Source organism: Felis catus, chromosome A2, assembly GCF_018350175.1.
Source record: "Felis catus isolate Fca126 chromosome A2, F.catus_Fca126_mat1.0, whole genome shotgun sequence".
NCBI classification, from domain to species: Eukaryota; Metazoa; Chordata; class Mammalia; order Carnivora; family Felidae; genus Felis; species Felis catus.
In genome coordinates this window covers 88,533,028-88,554,962 of record NC_058369.1, presented here as the reverse complement: position 1 = coordinate 88,554,962, position 21,935 = coordinate 88,533,028, and the positions used below count along the sequence as shown (strand labels likewise).

Sequence of the window (21,935 nt, the reverse complement as noted above, 5' to 3'; positions counted from 1 at the left end):
AAATAAGGACAATCATTTCTGCCCTTGAATTACAATGTTTGTTGTTGTTCCAATTTATTTCATCATAAATAAAATACGGAGAGTGGGCATTTAAAAAATACTGCATTGGTTTTATCTAATACGTGAAAAGATCAAAAATATTTTTTTCAATGGAGAAATGCTTTCATTTGGATCTTCTATGACTATACAGGTCTTTTGTGAAAAACAAAACTTAACCAACCTGTTGTAAAGTTGGAAGTATTGTTTCTCTAGAAAATCAAGCACACCACCCATGAACCTATCGCTCTTCCTGGAAAGTCTTTGTGATCCATCTCAATATGGAGTGGGGTTAAAAAACTACTGATTGATTTGACAAATCTATACAAGAGCATGATCAGCATATTAAGCCCCTGCTCGAATCTGACTCTGTAGTAGGAGTTCATCACATCTGAACACTTGAAATTTAAAAAGGTAGTAGAGATTCAGTTGCAAGTGAAGTGAATTATGGTGCATGATATAGATTGCAGGTTAGAAAATCATCATAAAGACAACTTTGAGAAAAAAGCAAAATAAGGTTTTTCACTTAAGCTTTAAATAAAATTTGATGTTAAAAGATCAGTGTAATATTTCTGACTTTTAAAGAGTAGTAAGTGATGAACTAACATCAATGGCCAAGGAGACAAATGCAGCAGGCTTAATCATGCAGGGCTTAGGCCACTGAATGTAAGAGTAGGGAGTCATGTTCTTTGGGGGGTGTGGGGTGAATCAAAATCTATGTTTCATACGTACGGTCAGATTTTGAAAATTTCTGAAAAACACCCACCTAGGTCGACCCTTTACCTTCTTTCTACGTCATCTGAGAAATACATTTAACTTTGATTATCCTTCACGTGTTTGGGAGTAAAAGAAAAAAGTTGAAAACAACTTTCACCCTGACTTAAGTCAAAGACTTTGAAAGAGGTAGAAATAGAAAACTCCAAATGCTTTTGTATTTTTCAGGCATGTAGTTTCTTTCTCTTTTCTTGTTTACAAAATTACAGTTAAAATATCTATGCATGGCTACACTTTTCTATTCTTTTGTAATCAGTCTAGCACAGTTAGGCTTACCCACAGGATTTACTGTGTTCACACATTTTAAATTTAAAAAATCTAGAGATAAGCAAATGTAAATGTGAATTTATTAAGCTTTCAAACATTTGAAGACACACAAAGATCATACAAAATTTAGAGGGTAAGAAAGTGTTTTTTAAAATTATGTGTGTGTATCTAAACATGGGTATCTGTGCTACCAAATTCCAGACTTCAACATTAATTTAAATTACTTGTTTTACAAAATTAAATAACTCTGTCCTGATTTTGTGGTTCAAAATCCAGATTGAATGTCTTTCTTCCCCATGGAGTCAATTCTGATCCTCTTTTATCTGAATTTTACCTACAACCTTTCGTTTTTCCTGGAACACATCAAAATGTTTCAGAATTAGACATTACGAAAGTGAAATGGATACATTTCTAAATTTGCTTATCCTGTTTAGTTTTGACAAATATAAACTTGTTCCCCTACTCTAGGTAACAAGAGCTAGAGGAAAAATAAATATTTAAAGACATTTAAAATATATTAATGAAAATGGCACAACTATTTAAAGTATTTAAACTAATTATATGTGATATTTCAAAAGGCTAATTCATTGGTCCAATCTTCTAAATAATCCCAAAGTAACATGAATTCCTCTGTAGAATAAATGTCTATAGAGAGTAATCCATGGAAGACAGACAAGCCTCTCGTCGTTTGTAGCCTTAATCCATTGCCTAGGGCGTGAAAAGTGCTCAGGATAACAAGTGCGGGAATCAGTAAAATCAACATTATTTTTAGATTTTATTTTCTTAACAATACTGACTGATCAATAGGCTTGAGGAAACTGACAAATACAATACGGTCTGTTTGATGAATCAATCTAGTGAAGTAGAGAGAATCCATCCACCCCTTCCCCCATTCTCCCTCCTTTAAATCCTCTTCATCCTCTTCCTGCTCCTCCACCCAGCCACCCACCCACCCCTACTCCGCCCACCCCGAACACACACATAGTTGTTGAGGCAGAGAGACAGAAGGAAAGAGGGAAAGAGAGAGATGCTTTTCCCCTATTGGCCTGTAGACATTAAGTCATGAAAGCTGTAGCGGCAATGCTTGGATCATTTTTCGCAAGAATACTAAGCCACTTTAAGTGTTTATGTTTGTAATTGTGAGACTCATCCTCTTCTTTCAGTGGAAAAATTTCCATACTTGAAGTAGGTTCTCTATTCTGTATTTCAATTGTGAGTGTTGTAGGGGGTGGGGGGGGACACGGGTAGAGCAGAGAGAGTTGAGTAGAGAAGGGAAAGTTCGGTCCTACTAACTTTTATATACACCAACCCCCAATATCCTATAAGGATATCAGCTTTGGGGAAAATTGAAAGAAAAATAGAAGAGGAAATTGAAACACCTCAGACAAAATGTCTATTTAGGAAAGAACTGGTTGTGTCTGTGTGACTGCCTAAACATATGCATTCGTGTGCACAGAACGTTTAGTAACCCTTCACCAGCTCATGAAGACACAGAGATATCCTCTTTATGTTGGTCCTTGACACTCAGCAGGGACTTTTGTGAACTTTGTCATCTTCCTCTGCCCTTTAAACCAAAACTAGGGAAGTGGTTTTAATTAATGAGATGTGTGATGCATTAACAATGTTAGCCAGAGCATTCCAGAAGCTGGAAAACCATAGATGTTTTTAAATTCTGAGTATCCTTTTGAGTTGTAATTTATAATTCTCAGTGGACCTATATTTGTCTTGAACTGATTGTTGAAATGGGCTTTACTAGGAATTTCTTCAGTGAAATTGCTGCGGGTCGGGGGAAGGGGGTAGTTGAGCCAAGGGGGTTTGTTGGGAAGAGGGAATGATCTCTAACAAGCCTTTAAAACCTTCAGTGGTTAAAGTTATAACGGTGAAAAGATATACATATATGTACATATGCATATGTGTATGTATGCGTGTGTGTGTATATATAAATATATATACACACACACGCATACATACACATATAATGCACAAGTTCAAAGGAATTATATAATGAGTTATAAATTATGTAGGTAGCAGAATTCAGATTTTTTTAATCAAAATTGCACCTAAAAATGGCTATAAAACAACGCGTGCCTTGGGAAGTAAATTTATAGCTACATGCCTTTCACAGGCACGCTGGAGGGTTCTGCTCCCAGCTCTAATCTCTAGGAGATGTTTTTTGCATGTGTTGTGTGACAGGAGGGAAGGGGAGTGGGTTGAGCTCGCCTGTTCTCCCATTGTCAGCCAGTCTAGTGAGTGTTGGGAAAACCTGTCTGTGGGATCTTGTGTCATCTCTCCCTACATGTGTACAGGAAAAGTCCGCGCTGCTCAGGGCTCCTCTTTCTCTCTCTCTCTCTCTCTCTTTCTCTCTCTCTCTCTCTTTCTCTGTTTCCCTTTCATTCTGCTTCCCCGGAGCCGAATGAAGCAGAGAGCAGGATTAGAGTCCGCCACTGGCTATCAGAAGAGCCTAGATAAAAGGAACTGCTTCTTAAGCACCACTGCAGCAGCCCTTGTTCATTTTTTTTTTTCTTTCTACACAACAGTTGTGCCTCATTATCCGGTGCCTGGCTCGATTTTTTTTTTTTTTTTTTGGAGGGTTTGAAGTTTCTGTGCTCCAGTGACTGTTACAGAAGAAGAGGTGTTAGTGTTGCCGTGAGGTCTTGATTGTCTGCATTTATGAATGAAACTGACCTAAATCACCTGTTACCTCCAGTTTCCAGATTGTTTGAACTTCTCTGGCCGCACAATACAGGAGGGAAGGCAGAGCAGCACAGGCACCTCCAGCGTCTGCAGCATGGGCTGGTTCGCTAGGATTGTCTGTCTTTTCTGGGGAGTATTACTCACAGCCACAGCAAACTATCCAAATGGGAAGAACAATGTGCCAAGACTGAAATTATCCTACAAAGGTAAATCTTTATTTTTCTTCTTTTTCGGCTAGCTCTGTAATGTCCCTGCCCCCCCCCCACCCCACCACCCCTGCCTTTTCATTCCTTGAACTCCCTCCCAAGCCAAACCATGAAACCTTTAGTTTAACCTGGGAAACCTACGTGATCCTGTGTGTCTTTCTGAGATGATTTAAACACTTTTTTATAAAAGCATGTCTCCTGTTTGATATATGACAATTTAAATGCAAACAAAGAACATTTAATCACATTTGCAGAGAAGAGCTGAATGCCTGGGTAAATGCTGATCTGTGTGTGTGATCATATGTACTGTTAATTTTTCTGACTCTACTTCTATTAAAATATCTTTAAAAAGCACCGTGGCAAAAATAGTCTCTTTGTAGAACGCCTCACCTATAGCAATTGTTGTGATAAATTGTGTTTTCTTAGTTTGAGGCACTAAATGGTTAATCGTCATCATGAATATTCAGTTTGTTCAAATCTGACAATCAGATGCTTAACATAAGCAGTAGATCATGGTTTGCCAAGAGAATATAAACTGGAGGGAACAGACTAGTTTTTCCACAGTGTGTTATGATTGTACCAAAGACTGTGTATTTGGCTAATTGGTGTAAAGCGAAAGCCTTTGAAATATAATGTTATTTAATTCCATATGTACTTCAGTGAGAACTGAAGGAACATTACTTTCTGGTTGTACAGCTAGTTGTGTGAACTTACTTTCAAAAAGAGTTTAAATTTAAGAAAGAAAAAAAGCTTCAGTACATGATTGCTAATACTTTATTTGGTTACAGCTTAATGCATATGCCTGGTTTTTAATGAGGATTTTAAGGAAATATTTGTTCTCCATTTGTTTAGATAGATTTTGTAGATAGTTGTATAAAATAATGCTAACATGGTTGAAAAGAGTATTTTTGAAAAACTTTTAATGAAAAAGAATGTTTCTATAACTGAGGTATTAGTAAAATGGAGTTGGTGATTAAAATGTTTTAACTCAAGTACTTTTACTCCCTAAGGTGTTGCTTTCTTATGATTCTCAGATTTCGGGAATTGGGGGTGGGGCAGTAGGAAGCTTCAATTATACTCTGTTTTTAGCCTATAATGTGAAAGAAAATCATTGAATCTATCTGTAGAGATGTCTGTCTGCTGCACATTGTTCTTATGCCAGAAACATATTCTTTAATTTTCACATGATGGGGAACATCTCTTTCTGAATGCTCTAGTGTGAATGAGGATCACAAATAGGAAAGAGAGATGTAATTTTCACACTTTGGATTAGAAAATTCAACACCTATTAAATGTGTTTATTTGGAATTAATACTTGCTAGGTAAAATACATTGGATTGAAAGATACATTTATTTTTGGCATAACAATTTCTTAGTTACTAAAATGTGAATGGATTTAAAATATTAGCAAACAGAATTGCAATTGTACTCATCGTGCAAGATTTTAAAACATTATCATATAGCCATTAAAGATTTAATTAAATCTCTATTACATCTCTAGCAACTGTCTTTAAATTGTTTTTATAGAATATGGTATTATGGCATGTGTATTTTCCTCAGTTTTTGCTTTCTGTTTTCATTCTTTGGGAGGATGACATCAAATAATTCTTAGATTGGTGGCTGATTTTATCCAAGTTTATGTGCCTATGAGTCAGTTTCGCATGCAACTTTACTTCTTGAAGATGTGAATGGCTGTATGCTATAATTGTAGAGTAACAAATGAGACATGAAACACACTTTAAAAATCTACTATATTTGGAGATACTGGTCTAAAGGCTAAATAAGTTGTAAAATAAATAAAGATTGGGAGTTGCATATATTTTGCAAGAATTTTATTTCCATGGTGATTGATTAGTCTCCATTATAGAACAGGTACCCGTTCTTTCTATATACAAACAGATAGCATTTAATTAGAATAGTCCTTTGATATGTGTGCAGGCTTTAAACTTGTCTGATGAGGTAAGTTGTATATATTGACAGTATGAATCTATTTGACACAGTCTTTATAAACTCTTTTTCTCATGGCATCCATTAGAATTATTCTGCTTTTCTTTTCATCAAAAAAACTGCTCTACACCTGCATAACAATTCTATTGCTATGCCTAGGGCTTGGCAATTTGGTAATATAAACTGTGAAATGAACAACAACAAGAAGAATAAAAGGAATGGCCCAAGCAATTTTTCTTCTGTCATTTTATTGGTCTGTCATTACCTTTTTGTCCCTACATGTACACTTGTTTTGCCAAAGCAAATGCCTAGTAGCCAATTGTCACTACTTTGTTTCTAAACTATAATAGAGATTTTTTTTTAGCTCCTTCTTTTTCCTCCTTAATTAGATGTCAAACACGGTTAAAACATCCACTGCTTTGCCCTTAAAAATATTCCAGCATGATTCACGAAGAGTTAAATCCCTGCCAACCCTAATTTCCCATGGTCACTTGTTTTCAAAGATCCACCATTAACTCTCTCACTGCTCAGGTTGCCAAGACAAAGTTTCAGGCAATCACTGTGCTCACTTCCTACTTGTCATCTTGCCTAGTAGGAAATGAGAGATTTGATGTGTTAAATGAGAAAGAAAAAGAAAAGCAAGAAGGCAGCCTTGGTAGTGGATGCACATGTATATATCTAATAAGGTACCTCTTTACTTTCTAGGAAAAAGGGATTGAATGGATGTGTTCAGGACCATCTGGAGAAGTGATAATATTAGAAAAATGGGGTATGCTGGCTTTTCCTCTGAACCAATCTGATTTAGAATCCTTGTGGGGGAAGCAAATGTGAGAACTCTGTAAATCTCAGCAGTCACATACAAATTATCCTCAAGAAGCATTCACTCAGAGATACTTTTGCTTTCCTGAAATGTATGTAATATAGCTAAATGTTGAAATGCTTCTTTTTCAAATTGATGTGGAACTGTTTATTTCTCCTACAAAACTAGTCAAATTTCACTTTTCTCATGAAATACCAGACTATCATATAATCTTCCTTTTGGAATGTGTGGTACAATGAAGATTTCAGAAAAACCTATGGAAATCACGAGGAAATAAGTTAGGTTTGGGGTTTTAAACAAATGACAAATGTTCCATCACTCAATGTAATGAGCATTTCCAGGACATTGTGTGCTCCAGTTTTAGTAAAAATGAAAGGCACATGCAAGTCTGAATGTGATGGTTATCATGTGAATCCAAAGGTTAAATCAATGCCTTTAACTTTACTTTCATAGGGAGGACTTAGTAAATAGCACTTAAATAAATGTTTGAAAGACTTTCTTTTCATACTTCGTAAAGAGTTTTGCCCCCAGAGTAGTTTAATTATTGCAACAATGAGATTATCAGATAAATCAAAATCCTCACACACATCTTTCTGATATTGGAAGTAATATTTAATTAAAACTTTATGAAATACAATTTGCGAGAGACTTTTTATTTGCCATTGCTCAATGCACTATGATCGCTTGAGATTTAGTTAATATGAATGATGATTTACTAATTAAACTTGTTGACTTTTCAGAGATTTTTCTTCACTTTTACCAGAGTACAGATACACATCTATATATATATATATATATATATATATATATATATATATATATGTATGTGTATACGTATAAATATATGTATGTCTATGAATGACAAAACTTTATGTTAGTATCTTATAGCTGAGAAAAGTGATCTTGGCAACCTATAATAAAATTGTTACTGCTATACAATGACATTCGTATTTTATATTATGTATTTATTTATTTATTTTAGAATGGGCATGAAAAGTCCCCATGGATATGTCAAGTACTCACATGTTTGTATAGGATGTAATATGTCTTATACTGATAATTTCCTCACAGCTAAAGGATAAGTATCTATGAAAGGTAGAGAAGTGTGTGTGTGTGTATATATATATATATATATATATATATATATAATATTTATGTATTATATATAAGTATATATAGTATATTTATGTATTATATAATTTTATATACATATATATTATATGTTTAAGATATATATTCTTACACCCCCCCACACACACACGGTGCAAAGAAGTTATAAATTCTTTGCAGTATCTTTTCTCCTATAGTCACTGCGTATTTAACATCAGGTCTCTGACTTGCTGATTCTTACTTAACATGGCCTTTTCTGCTCAAATTTCTATTCACTTTAAAAATCATATTTTGATTCAGGAACCTTCAATTTCAGCCTGCTGAAAACTAGAAATTTTTATTCACCACTCGAAAAAATGTATTCTGGCAAAATAATGAAAAATAAAATAAAACAAGATGCTCAGTCACACATCTTGTGATCCAGTGCTGGTCAGATCACATGAGGGCTAGTGAAAGTCTCCAGTTCAGGGGTTCTCTGTTTAAAGCTGCCAACCAGATTGGCCTTGGAAGTAATAAGTTATACAGTGTAGAGCTCAGCTAGTAGAAAAAATAATTGAGACCCCAAAACCATGCCATGTAAAATTCTAGCCCACCAAATTTTGATAATAATATTCAATCATTATTAGCTCAAATAAAGCTGAATACTGAAGAGATAATGTTTCCAATTCTAACTTTTTTATGTTGTTATTTCTCTTCATATAAATTATTTACAAGACTCCACTGCAGACAGTGATGTAAATTGCCAGGATATTTAGGCAACCAAATAGATGTATAAATCTGTCATAACGAATTTCCTTGTTTTCTTACTTTTCGTTCATCTATAAATCAAACAACTTAATTAAAAAATATGCTGGAATTTTTGGCCAGTTATATTTAAATTTTATATTCAAACATCCATGCAAATGAAAGATCTTTCAAGAATAAATTGAATTAAAATTAATTAATATGATCTCATATGTTCCTAGTAAGGAAATAAAACTGTTGCTTGCAGAGCATAATTTACTTGTTTAGTGTGAATATCTAATTGTAGTTGAGATATGTACTTTAAATAACTTACAGTGTTATCAACAGTAAGAAATTGTGTGGTTTAACTTCTTATCCCAATTTTTCTCATTTAAACTTCAGTGGCACACCTACATGTCACTAGTCAAAGGTCAAAATATCGTACCTTCACATGCTTGGAGTATTTTAAATCTAAAGTCAGGACTATGCTAAATAGAATTTATATTTCCATTGTCCTAAAACCATCCAGAGAAACCAGTACTCAAATACATTTTTAATCAATCATTATGTAACAGCATTCATTTACAAAGTCATGATATTATAGCATGGAAAGTTACATATTAATTGATTAAGACATTGCACTTATCAAACCTTTATGAAAACAATCTATGATAAAATGATGTATCAGTACAAAATTGTAGGTAAAATCTCTAGAACTCGTGACAGTATCTAAGTTTAGTGCATGCAGTGATAGCTTATTTTAAAAAGACCAGCAGCTGTAAACATAAATTAGAACAAGTGTGAGTCTTGGGATGGATTTTACCCCTCATGACTTCTAAGGTGCTATTTAAAGGAATTATCATGATTTGCAGTTCTGTGCTTCCACTAATAGGTGGCACTAGCAATTTGTGACAGCTCTTTCATTAGTTTGGAAATGGGCAGGCTGCTAGGATAAATATACACAGAGTGATGTGTGGAGGCCAAGCTTGGAAAAACTGGCGTTAGAGTCAGGAGATGTAACATGCACAAAACAGAAGCGTTAGTTGAAATGCGTTTTGCTAAAGATTTTGAGGTGCTCTTTGCATGCATTTATGGGTGTATTTTGACCCTTGAAAAGTAAATGGTTATAAGTAAGTATATATATTTTTAACTTAAGACTTAACATATGAAGATGGCCTGTGCTACACAGCAGTACCAAACAATCAGAATGAGGAAAGGATAGCTTCATGTGTCTCCATGCATATTAAGTATTTTATATACATTCATATAGATGCATCCGTATATATTTTTTCAGTCTGAATCATAAAAAGTTCGTAACGGAAATGATGCAGACTTCCTCTGGCACATTACTGCCATCGTTCGTAATTGGAGAGTAGCTAATTGAAGCGGTAAAATAAAGTTTAATAAATCACATTCGGTATATTTTTAAAAGTGACTCCTTGTGATTTGTAGGTTGTTTTAAATTATTATCATAATTAAGCATATGGAAGAATCAATAAATTTTATCTGACACAAGTAAGTCTGAATGTCTCCAGTTACTATCTTCTTCTATTGCCAAGACATAAACATCAGTATAAATAGGGAATTCACACACTATTTCCAAACAGTAACAAAGCTGGACTCTGTCAAACCCAGGATAAGAAAATATACAATTTACACTTAAATTAGGGAATGAAGATAAGCAAAAATAAAATTCTGTTGATAAATAGGAAGAATAATTCAATCTTAGTATTTTCTAGAAGCTTAGGGTAAAACTTAAAGAGACCACAACTTTAGGGAATCTCGTCGGCTCCTAAACGAGTCATTAAACCTGCATTTCCAGGTTTCCTTTGCTTGGAAAGATATGACGTGGGAGAAACAGTGTTGACCAAATCTCACAGTAACGTATTTTGTTGCCGAAATCGTAAATGTGTCTTTTGATAAAACATAGCTTCACCCGCTTGAGTCTTGATCAGCAAACTAAATGGGGCTTAGTGCTGTTGAATATGTTGAATGGCTTCTTTAGTCTGTAAAATTACTTAAGTGGATCCTCTCTGTTGTGCCAGACTGTGAGGTCCTCAAGGCCAGTTCTCTTCTTTTTCATCCTTAGACGCTCAACAGCTGGCACAGTCACTTGTTGAGCGATTCTGTGCTCCCTTTGACACACTGGTTTTTAAAAGCAATATGCCTGTTTATTAATGAGTACAAAAAGAATGCACAGGTGTAATTATCAATTCATTATAAGTGAACTGTGCATTGTAATGTAGAGAAAGTAAGCTTAGTGCTGGACACTAGGGAAGGAGGATATCAGTTGAGGGACTTAGAAATGCGCCAAGAGGGTTGCCTGGGTGGCTCAGTCAGGTGAGCATCCAACTCTTGATTTCGCCTCAGGTCATGGTCCCAGGGTCGTGAGACAGAGCCCCATGTGTGGGGCTCCTCACTGAGTGTAGAGCCTGCTTAGGGTTCTCTTCTCCCTCTCTCTCTCCTTCTCTCTGTCCCTCCATACTTATACTCACTCTCAGTAAAATAAAATAAAATAAAATAAAATAAAATAAAATAAAATAAAATAGTAAAATAAAATAAAAGCACTAAGCGTATGTCAACATTGTTGCCTCCACAGACAGTATCTCCCCTGAACCAAGCATATTTCAGGACTGAATCACAAAGTTTCTGGTCAACTTAACTCGCCTGCGAGTAAGACATGAAGAATGGATAATAATAATACACACATCTTATAAGATCCTAGGAACCAGGTTGAAGACTTGTGTGATTCCTTTGGAGGAACATCCTGATTTTTCTCATAATCGTGTCGCATTACACATAGCCAGAAAAGAAAGTAAGTGAGGCTACTCTAAAACCACATAATGGCTAAAGATAAAAGATCTCATCATCAGTCTTATTGTATCTGAGCTCTTTGTAGAACAAATCAGTTCTACCAAACAAAGCTGAAAGCACAATCACTTAAAAATTTAAATTTGACTGTATTCTATTGTCCATACTTTTGAGAGAATGCTGGCTTTGCTATAGGACAACTTGCTAAGATTATTATTGAGCAGGCTTTCTTGTTTCCTCTTATCTTTGACTCCACTAATTTTCTTAGTCCACTTAGAGGTGGACTTGATGCTTAGAATATAAATATGGCATTGATGTTTAGAATATAAATTCGTTTACAGTGCTTGATGTTAAACTCTTATAAAATATTTTAGTCTTGTGACAAAGTAGAAGTATTAACAGGAAAGGACAGGTGGACAACTACCAAGAGTGCCAAATCATAGCTATTAAGTGACATTAAAAAACTAATTAAGGTCTAATCCCAGCCCTTAAGGAATATATTTGGGGAAAGCCAGAACAAAGTTGTTTATACCTGAGGTCAACTCCAAAGGAGACAAGGACTTGTGACTCTTCATCAGATGTGTTAGAAATTTTAATTTTTATATTCAAACTTGAAGTTTCAAGAGAATAAACTCTGCTCTACTGTGATAATCCTTTAGAATTAGTTTAGGGATGAGTGGGTGGCTCAGTCAGTTAAGTATCCAACTCTTGATTTTGGCTCAGGTCATGATCTCACAGTTGTGAGACTGAGCTCTGCATTGGGCTCCATGCTCAAAGATTCTCTCCCTGTCCCTCTGCCCCTCCCGCACCCCCTCTCAAAAAAAGACAGTGTAATCATACTTGCAGAATTATATGGAGATGAAGGACTACATAAAGCAATGTGCTTATAGCAAATATAAGAAAAGTTACATTCCAGTCATTATTTTTCCAAATCATCTCACGTTTAATTGGTAATTGTGGAAAGTGGAATGCTGAGAAATAGTAGGGAGAGGATGTCACCCTTTGCTTGAGGTCAGGTCTTGGGCCCTTCAGGATTGGCTGTCATCTTCAGTCCTTTAATGTTTGACCTTCCCAGAGCATCTTCTGTAGTACAGTGTTGTCGTCTGGAGGAGTTCTCTGGTCTCCCTAAGGCATCACTACTCTAGCAAGTTGCTAACCTGCCTCTTTCAGCAGCCCTTCCATTGAGCCTTCTCAGCATGTTGGCTCCAGGACATAGTGTTTAGTGTCTTGCTTCCACTGGAATGCACACAGTGTTTCCACTCTCAAGTCCTTCCACCTCCAGAGTGAAGGGTGTGAGCAGGACACAGATCCCCCTGACCCCCCTCAATACAAGAGCCCTCCATCTTTCCAGACTTGACATATTTAATAATATATAATATATTAAATATAACATATATATATATATATATATATATATATATATAACATAACTGATACTGGCCACCCTCCTCCCCCATCCTCCACCCCCTTTGACCTAGAAATAGTCTTCATCTTGTACCTTCTTGTCCTATCCAAATAAATCTAATTCAAGACCCTCCTTTGAAAACAAAATCCTCAGAAATTAAAAGCCCTTATGTCTCTCTCAAAAAGAAGTGTAGAACTGCATTTTTATCAGCTAGATCTACAGAAAAACAAACAAAATGGCAATTTCTTAATTAGGTCATCTTGCCACTTTAAATTTCCCCGTTCTACATGCATATACCTGATGATCTCAACTAGACATTGTGCCTAGTACAGAGAGTGTGGTTCCCATAATTTTAGTTCAGTTGGGTCAACTTTATACATATAAAATACCGTGATGAAAGGACAAAGTAGCCTCCTTGACCCTTGAGATGTGGACATGTTGCCCAAGTGATGACTCAGAAGCAGAAAGCTCATGCAACCTGAAATTTTGTGCCAGTGTCACCCAGGGATCTCTTCCCCATCTACCCATACCCCTGACTACTTCCCAGACATTACAAATTCTGGGGAGTCGCTGAGCCAGCTAGGGTCTTTTTTATTTGTCTCTTCCACATGTGAAAGGCTACAGAATATCTACACTTGGTCTCTCACACAGAACTCCAGTTTTGTTCAAAACTGTGCCCACTGACCTCTCTGCAAGCATATTTGTCCTCCTTATTTCCAGTTGTGGAGGATATTTTTTTGTCCCAGTGGTCCAGGCCAGTAGAGTCCCAGTAGAGTCTTTGCCTCTTCCCTCGCTGACCCACCCCATATCTACCTACATGTCCTGTGGATTCTATCTCTTGAGTCACTCAAATCTGTCCTGTTCTCTCTTCCAGGCTAAGTGAGATCCGTATCATTACTTGCCCTGTTATGGCAATAGCCATCTTTAATTACGGTCTCTTTTTTTTGCATCATTAGTGGCTACAATTCTTTCTGAAATCCAAATCTAATTATGCCTTTCCTTCATTTTAAAGTTTTACTGATTAAAGTCCAAACTCCTTAGCTTGACCTAAAAGAATGATTAACTTAAAGGAGTCTAGGGCATAGAGGGAACTAATTGGAGGTCTTGGAGTTGTTAAGATATGAAGAAATTAATCCCTGAATAAGGATCATGATAATGGAAATGAGAGAGGAAGGCTGAAGGTGAGACATATGTATAGAAACGTTAGATTCAGTAAATGCTTGTGTACGTATGGGAGAATCTGGAGAATTCAAGAAAAATAAGTTTTTAAATTTCTGCAACTAGGAGTCTGATACAACAATTGGTAGTAACTAGAACGTGAAACTCTCTTCACCTTGCAGCCCCAACCACACCCTCACCCAGTACCTCCCTTTCCATGTCACACTTGTGAGCTTTCCTTCCTGGATCCACATCTGCCCAGCCTTAGTTGTTTACTGATGCTGTTCTCTCCAACATTGACTTGAGTATCTCCTTTGATAAGGCTTTTGAAAAGACAGAGGAGTATAAAACATCATGCGGCATCTATCCTAAAGAAACGTATGACTTGGAAGGGGAGAAGACCCACATTGTTAGTTTTTTTTTTTTAATATTATGCTGTTCCTTATCCATTGTATTATTTTTTAAGACTTTATTTTTTAAATAATCTTTACACCCAATGAGGGGCTCAAACTTAACATCCCCGAGAGCAGGAGTTGCAAATTCTACCTACTGAGCGAGCCAGGTGCACCTATCCATTTTCTATTCTCAGTCAAGTAGAGTCTTACACATGATAGTGCCTCATTAAATTGAAGAAGTGGTTGAAGGAATAAGTGAGGAGGTGACAGATAATCACTCCCCATGAGAGCCCTAAGGAGCAGAGATGAGACCTTATATAAAACAGATCTGAGTACAAAACACAGTCCATTCTGGGAAGTGAAATCTCTGGGAGAAAAATCATCGATGGCTGCAGAAGCAGTTTAAATCAGGATAAGTGGTAGAAAATTTTGAAACAGGTTATAGGCTGCAGTTCAGATTGGGCCTCACAGTTCAGTCCTGTTCTCTTGGGTTACAGAGACTCCAGATGGAGACACGTAGCTCTTCTTTAGCTACATAGAGCAATCCGATTTCACACATCCAGAAAAATGCAAGTTATACCTAAGAAAAACTGCAGCTATTTATTAAAATCCAACAATCTAGCATATTTAGGGCATAGCTGTCCATCTAAAATATTCAATTACATATTAAGTCCTTTAAATGTTCTTAGATTTATGGCAGGACACACCTTTAGGACTTCTGATGAGGTATCAGACACACATCTTAGTCTGTCACAATGTCACTATTTGGCCAAAAGCAAGATGTCAAGGGTAACCTTTTTTGTTTTCAAGTTACTGCATTATGTGGGATCTTCCTTCTTTAGTAGGTTTTTTCTTTTCTCCTGGGCTGGTGTGCAGGGATTCAGTCCTTTGCACTTGATTCTAACTAGATAGAATTGGAAGCGATACTCAAACAAAGCAACTACTCCTAAGACTCCAATTCCCTGTTAGGCTCTTACACACTGGCCCAGAGCCATGGAGTTTCCTACTTTCACTGTGTGTTCTTCGTGTTCAATAGGCTCTCAGCCTTCTTTTGCTTCCCAAGGTGCCTATTCAGAACAGAATTAAGGTTCCCTTGGCACATACTAGCAGAACACACATCCTATCTCCATCATTCAACCTCCTAATCCAGACAGCGTCTTGAGAAAGATTTCTAGCATAATAGCAAGGTGGGACCAAGTGACTAGAAAAAAGTTTTTCTTGCATGCCTCAAATCACTTAGCAAGGTAGAATAGAGTCAGTGTCTGTTTTGTCTAATGTATCATCAGAAATAAGATTAATACTTGTCTCATTGGCATTGCTCTTTAGCTGTCAAATTAGAGAAAACTGTCTACTCTGTGACAGTACTTCTGTCCACAGCTTTATAAACATTAGCACATTCGTTTTGAAAGAATATGTTTAGACTATTTTAAGCAGATGCCATATAAGGAAGTGAAATTAGTGACGCTATAGTGATTTGTTTCTTTAGTACAGATCTCAGTCTCTAATACTGAGTTGTACCAGATGTGACTATGAACTATGGACTTCATTCTCCCAAATGGTTTCTCTATTGTACGTATTATACCATCTTTTTCACACAACTCAGTTTACTTAGAGAAACTAAAGATAGAGACAATAGGTAAATGTCTCTAGTGTCCCCCCCCTCCGCCAAACAGCCAGATTTATTGCTTTTTCATATTTTCAAAAGAATAAAAAGACACATTCTTGGAATATGCAAAATGAATTCCTACATTCCATTCTTGGAATGTGCAAAATAAATATATCCAATACTATATACAATCTTTATTTAGTTTATTGAGTAGGAAGTCTTGCTGTGCTTATAGTGTTCAGTCCTTTGCTTGTTGGCCTTTTGCAAATTAGTGTCTTTTTCTAATTTAGCTGCTGGAACAAAAATTTCACAAGGACAAGAGGAATCTTAGCATAGTAAAGAAAGCATTGAATTGACTTTGGCATTTTTTTTGTGTGTTAGGATGTGGATGTGTTATTAACTTTACTAGTCTCAGGTGCTCTTCTCCAATGTGGGAGGATAGCTACTTCATGGTAGCTGGTAGGTCTTATCAGCATAATAACAATACATTGTAAGAGGCCCAATCACTGCTTGGTACATAGAAGGTTCTAGATCACTGTTTTGTTTATTTGGTGTGGGTACGCATGCACATATTCTCTGTTACTTACTTTGTGAATTAGCTTAATAATAATAATACAAAGAAAATCACACTTGTTATATTTGTAGTGCACTTATTTCAAAGACTCGTAAAATAATAGTGGGAATGCTAAAAAAAAACGTGAAGTTTGTCAATATCAGCTAGTCAGTGAACCTATGAGGAGGCTTGGTAAAAAGCTGGTGTTGAAAGTAAACAATTGATGAACAAATACCTAACAGACCTTTCAGTCCTGCATAGGTAAGCTGAACGTCTTGATTTGAACCTGCTTGACGAAGTTTTAAGTGTAATTTCAATGGAATCTATATGAATATATCCATAAAGCAAGGTAGGGATGAAGGCAGGCCTGATTTTTAGGTCCTTGGCCATGAATACTTGCTGAGCCAGCCTGAGAAAGGTAACACCTGTTTCTTTCTTTCTTTCTTTCTTTCTTTCTTTCTTTCTTTCTTTCTTTCTTTCTTTCAATTTTTTATTTTTGAGAGAGACAGAGACAGAATGTGAGTGGGTTAGGGGCAGAGAGAGAGAAGGAGAGAGAGACAGAATCCGAAGCAGTCTCCAGGCTCGGAGCTGTCAGCACAGAGCCCGACGCGGGGCTCGAACTCACAAACTGTGAGATCATGACCTGAGCCGAAGTCGGATGCTCAACCGACTGAGCCACCCAGGCACCCCAGAAAGCACCTGTTTCTTGAGGAAAGGGTTGCCTGCATCTCACAGACTATAAGTTCCAATTTGTGTTTTCAGCATGAACCAAAGTCAGTCATTTAATATTCAGTAAAAATAACCAGGAAATGACTAGTTTTATTTGCTCCTGTACTTACAGCATATCCTCTTAAGTGTAATGGTTGCCTTGAATATGATTTTGTTATGACTTAGTCCATGAAGACACAACATTCTTCATGACAACTTAAAGAGTATTGAATTCACATAGGAATTAACACAATATTTGTCTTTAATATGTCCCTGAGTCTGAATGAAACACTGTAGATATAAAGTCTGGGGCTTTCTGACCAGTTCTATGAACCACCTGTGATTGCAAATAACCCATTTGCAGGAAAGAGGATATTTGGTCATCAAGAAAATAAACTTGCAGTCTGAAGCTAGTAAATAGAATGAAGAACATGTTGAAGGTTACTTAAAGGAGCTTTTGTCTAACAGAAGACACTTGGAAGCCAGACTAGGAAAGCTAGACGTCCTTAAGAAGGGAGGTGACACTCACCATAGTCGGCTTTTAAAGGATTTTTCTGGAAGGCAGAATTCCTTTGGAAAACACTTTATACACCAGCATGAATAAATTTCTGTGGTACTCTAGACAAAGATGAATTTTATTTCATTGTGGCTTTAGCCATATTACAATGCTCATAAACTATTTTACCTTATGCCAGACATGTGGAAGCAATCAGTATATGTAAATGATATGTGAAGGTGAGGTATAGTCTTAGCTTAAAAACTTAGACTGTCTGTGGTTATAAATTATAACCACATCACAAAGAGCAGCTTGCCTTTTAATAGTAACTTAAATGTAAAAATAATTAGTGATGAATTCTTAAAACTGCCAGTGTTCTTTTAGTAAAGTATGGTAAATGTAAAATACAGCACTACTTTGTGCTGTTACATTATTTCTAGGAACACAGTATTCAAAGGCAAATATTTTTTACCTTAAGTAATTGTTAATATGTAAGTAGCTGTAGTAAGACATAATTATGTCAGTCTGTCTCTGAGAAACTTTTGCCAAGGCTTGCATTTCATTTATTCATTTTTTACTTTTTTATTGAGGTATAATCCACCTACAACATTATATTAGTTTTAGGTGTACAAAATCATGATTCAGTATAGATTGCAAGATGATCACCAATAAGTCTAGTAAACATTTGCCACCGTGCATAAGTACAGAACCTTTTTTCTTGTGAGGAGAACTTTTAAGATCTACTCTCAGCAACTTTCAGATGTACAACATGGGTTTATTAACTGTAGTTGCCATGAGTCCATTACAGTTGACTATAGTTATTGTTTATTAAAATAACTGTCTCCCCCATTTTATTCAATGAGTGTGATACCGATTTGGTCTTTGCCTGTAATTATTCTTTATACATATATATGTCTATGTATATACGTATATATGTGCTTCAAAACCTTTCATATATTTTGAACATTAAACCTGAATCAAATGTCTTTGACAAAGAAATAGATATAATAAAATAAATATTTACTTTTCTGTAAATTAAGAACAACAAGACTCTTAGTCTCAATATGATAGTGCTGTGCCTCTTTTAAAATCTTTCTATCATTTGCTGTCTATAAAGCCACATATTAAAACAACACACGCTCAAAGTCATGTTACTAGATACACATACGCACACACACAAACTGGTGGTGGGAAAGAAAATGAGGCAATATGAAACAAACCATACTGAAACATCTTCTTATCTTTGTAATAGAAAAAAAAGTTCAGCATCATATTTTGTTAGACTGAAATCACCTCTTTTAAACTCCCAATTTGTTCATAATTAAAAAAACAAATAAACAAACAAAATTCCACTCATTCTAAGATATTTACTCGAGGACACCAAGAAGCAAATCATTACATCATTACACTAAGTATCTGAGTAAAATACAGCCATCTTCAGAACAAAGAAAGTCTCCCCACCTTGGCTCAACATGCTATCCTTCATTCGATTGTCATGTTCTGGGCCAAGCCCTATGAGAAACTAGGGCAGAGATAAAGACAATCCCTGTGCAGAAAGATCTTACCCTCCCTTATCAATCCAGGCTAATTAGGGTATAGCATGCCATTGGGCTATTTTCTTTTTAATAAAAATTTCACAAATAGAATTAATTCTACATGGTGCTACACAAATGCCAGTTGCCATTTGGAATTAATTGCATACAGCAATAGTAGGGGAGTCTAAGGAGAGAAAGAATGACCCCAAATGGGGAAACTAAGCAGAGAAGCCCTAAGTGTGTTGGATGTGAAAAGCATTGGGGAAAAAATCTTTCCATTATGTGTGTGTGTGTGTGTGTGTGTGTTGTTGTTGTTGTTGCTGTGGTTTGGGTCAGGGTTCAACTACAACTCTGATTTCTCTTGGTAAACACTTCCATATTATTATGTTCCTGCTTCTTTAAATATTATTCTCTTTCTCATCCAGGAATTATTCTTTTAAAACTTTTAAATTCACTTCAGATGAACAGAAAGTTAAAAAGGGTAACTATACATTAACCACTGTAATGGTTACTAAGAATAGAAAAACACGTAGGATTACTCTCTTAAGTGCATCACAACACAGTGTTTGAGAAATTATACTACCCAATGATAAGGCAGCTTGGTCCATCATTTAGATATAAAACAAATGCTATGACATTTAGAGGGCACAATGGTTTGTTAATTATGCTATGGTATGCTATTGAGAATGAGGAAGCTATGTTTTACAGGGAGTAAGAATTAAACTGGATTATAAGAGTATGTGAAATTTTGCAAGGAAGAACAGAGAAGGCCTTTCTAGTAGAAACACAGTCTGGAGACATGAGACATTAATGTGTAAAGCTTATTTATGAAACAGCAAAAGTAATTAATTAATCTTATATGGAAAGGAATGGCAGATCATGAGGCAATGAGAGCCAATTCAGAAAATCTGTCAGTGATCAATGACTCTCTATACTGTTTGATCCTTACTATAACAACTACTAACATAATATGCAATGATATACACTGTAATTTATGGGATATGTACACATAAAGATGGTATGCATACTGCCCCCAAGGAGCTCTCCTATTTAGTGAAGAAGGTAAACAAGTATGTCAAAACACATATGGGGCAAGTGTGCAAAGAGTGTATCCCAACAAAGAAGAATTCAGAAATTTAAAATATCACAGAGATGCAAGGGATGAGAAGAATCTTTATGTGAGAAAAAACATTTGAGAAAATCATATGAGATATGTTCAGGTACTAACTGAATGACTATGGACAATTAAATTGGCCAGAGGAATCAGTAGACCATTGTAGTTAAGAGCATGGTTTTAATAATCAGATTTGAGCTCACATCTGACATATTGTGTGTGTGATCTTGGAAATATACCTCACTAAAACTCAGTGATTATTTGTAAGATGGAGATAATAAAAAATCTGCCCCTTTAGATGGTTGTGAAGATTACCAGAGGCTTGGAAGTCACCATTCTAAAATGTATTGTGGGGGGGGGGGGGGCGCAGCACCAGGGTGGCTCAGTCAGTTGAGCTTCCAATTCTTGATATCAGATCAGGTCATGATTCCAGCAGCATCATGGAATCGAGTCCCGCATCAGGCTTTGCACTGGGCACAGAGACTCCTGAAGATTTTCTCCCTCTCCTTCTGCCCCTCTCCCTCACTCACACTCTCTCTCCCTCTCTAAAATTTAAAAAAAAAAATGTATCTTGGATGATACATCTGGAACACTAAGCAAAGTGGTTGGCATGGTGAATGTCTGGTAAGTATTAGACATTAATAGAAAATATAAGAATGGCTCACACTTAGGTATCAGTGGTAAAAGTTTACCAAGTGGTAAAAGTTTAGAATAGGTAATTAGTGTAATGGAAAGAAAAGAGGTATTCTTCACAAAGGAATAAGATAAGAAATGAGGATTGAAGGAAGGGTACAAGTGAGATAAGTCAAGAGTTGAGATAATGGTGGGAGCAATTAAGTAAGTACATAAGCTATATTTTGAGGAAAAAAGACAAGTTTGTTTGACTGCCTTTCCCTCTGTGGTGTTACCCATGAGGTTGAATAAATCATTTCAGTCAAGGTGGCTCCACTTGGTGGTGTAGATATAGTAATTATTGTGTTTGACTTTCTAGTATTATCCCTTTCTTCTGAGAAAGTTGATAAGCAGTGATTAAGCCAAGATGTATAAAGCGAGAGAGAATTAAAAGAGCCAAGATGACTAGATATTCCAGTAGGTATAGCTAACAATAGAGTTGTTGATATGATCTACCAAAAAGTTTTTCAAGACAATTAAAGGTATAGGAGTGAATCAGTTCAGAAAATTAGAATCTAGCAGAGGATACAAATGCTATAAGGCAGGATTGGGGGAGAGTAACAACGTTAAAATATACTGGTTCACACTTTTTCTTGTATCTCTCATTCATTTGAGATAGGAAACAACTCAAACTTACAAAATATTTAAGCTTAAAAATGATACTGAGTTGTATAACAATAGTAACTAAATGGGGGTGTTTTCTGAATGCCCTTTATAAAAAGTGAACATAATAGAAATCATGCATGGAATGCATAAAAATTGTTATTGCCAAGTAATGACATGTTTCCATAATCTCATTATATTTCACTTGTTATTAAATTGAAATTGTACCTCCCAATATGTAGTTCATTTTAGCTCAGGAAAAGAACGGAAAGAGATTTTTACCTTATGTGGCAATTATGGGC

At 35.9% G+C, this 21,935-nt stretch overlaps 1 protein-coding gene across 2 annotated transcripts in view; it reads left to right on the top strand.

Annotated features, from left to right (window-relative positions):
* The window catches only part of SEMA3A (semaphorin 3A), a 481,474-nt gene that overhangs the window by 255,942 nt on the left and 203,597 nt on the right, over window positions 1-21,935 (top strand). For both annotated transcript variants that reach the window (XM_003982709.6, XM_019825395.3), the window contains one exon: window positions 3,785-3,977. In XM_003982709.6, the coding sequence (XP_003982758.1) occupies window positions 3,866-3,977 (112 nt within the window). In that variant the 5' untranslated portion in view covers window positions 3,785-3,865. The remainder of the gene's footprint in view (window positions 1-3,784; window positions 3,978-21,935) is intronic.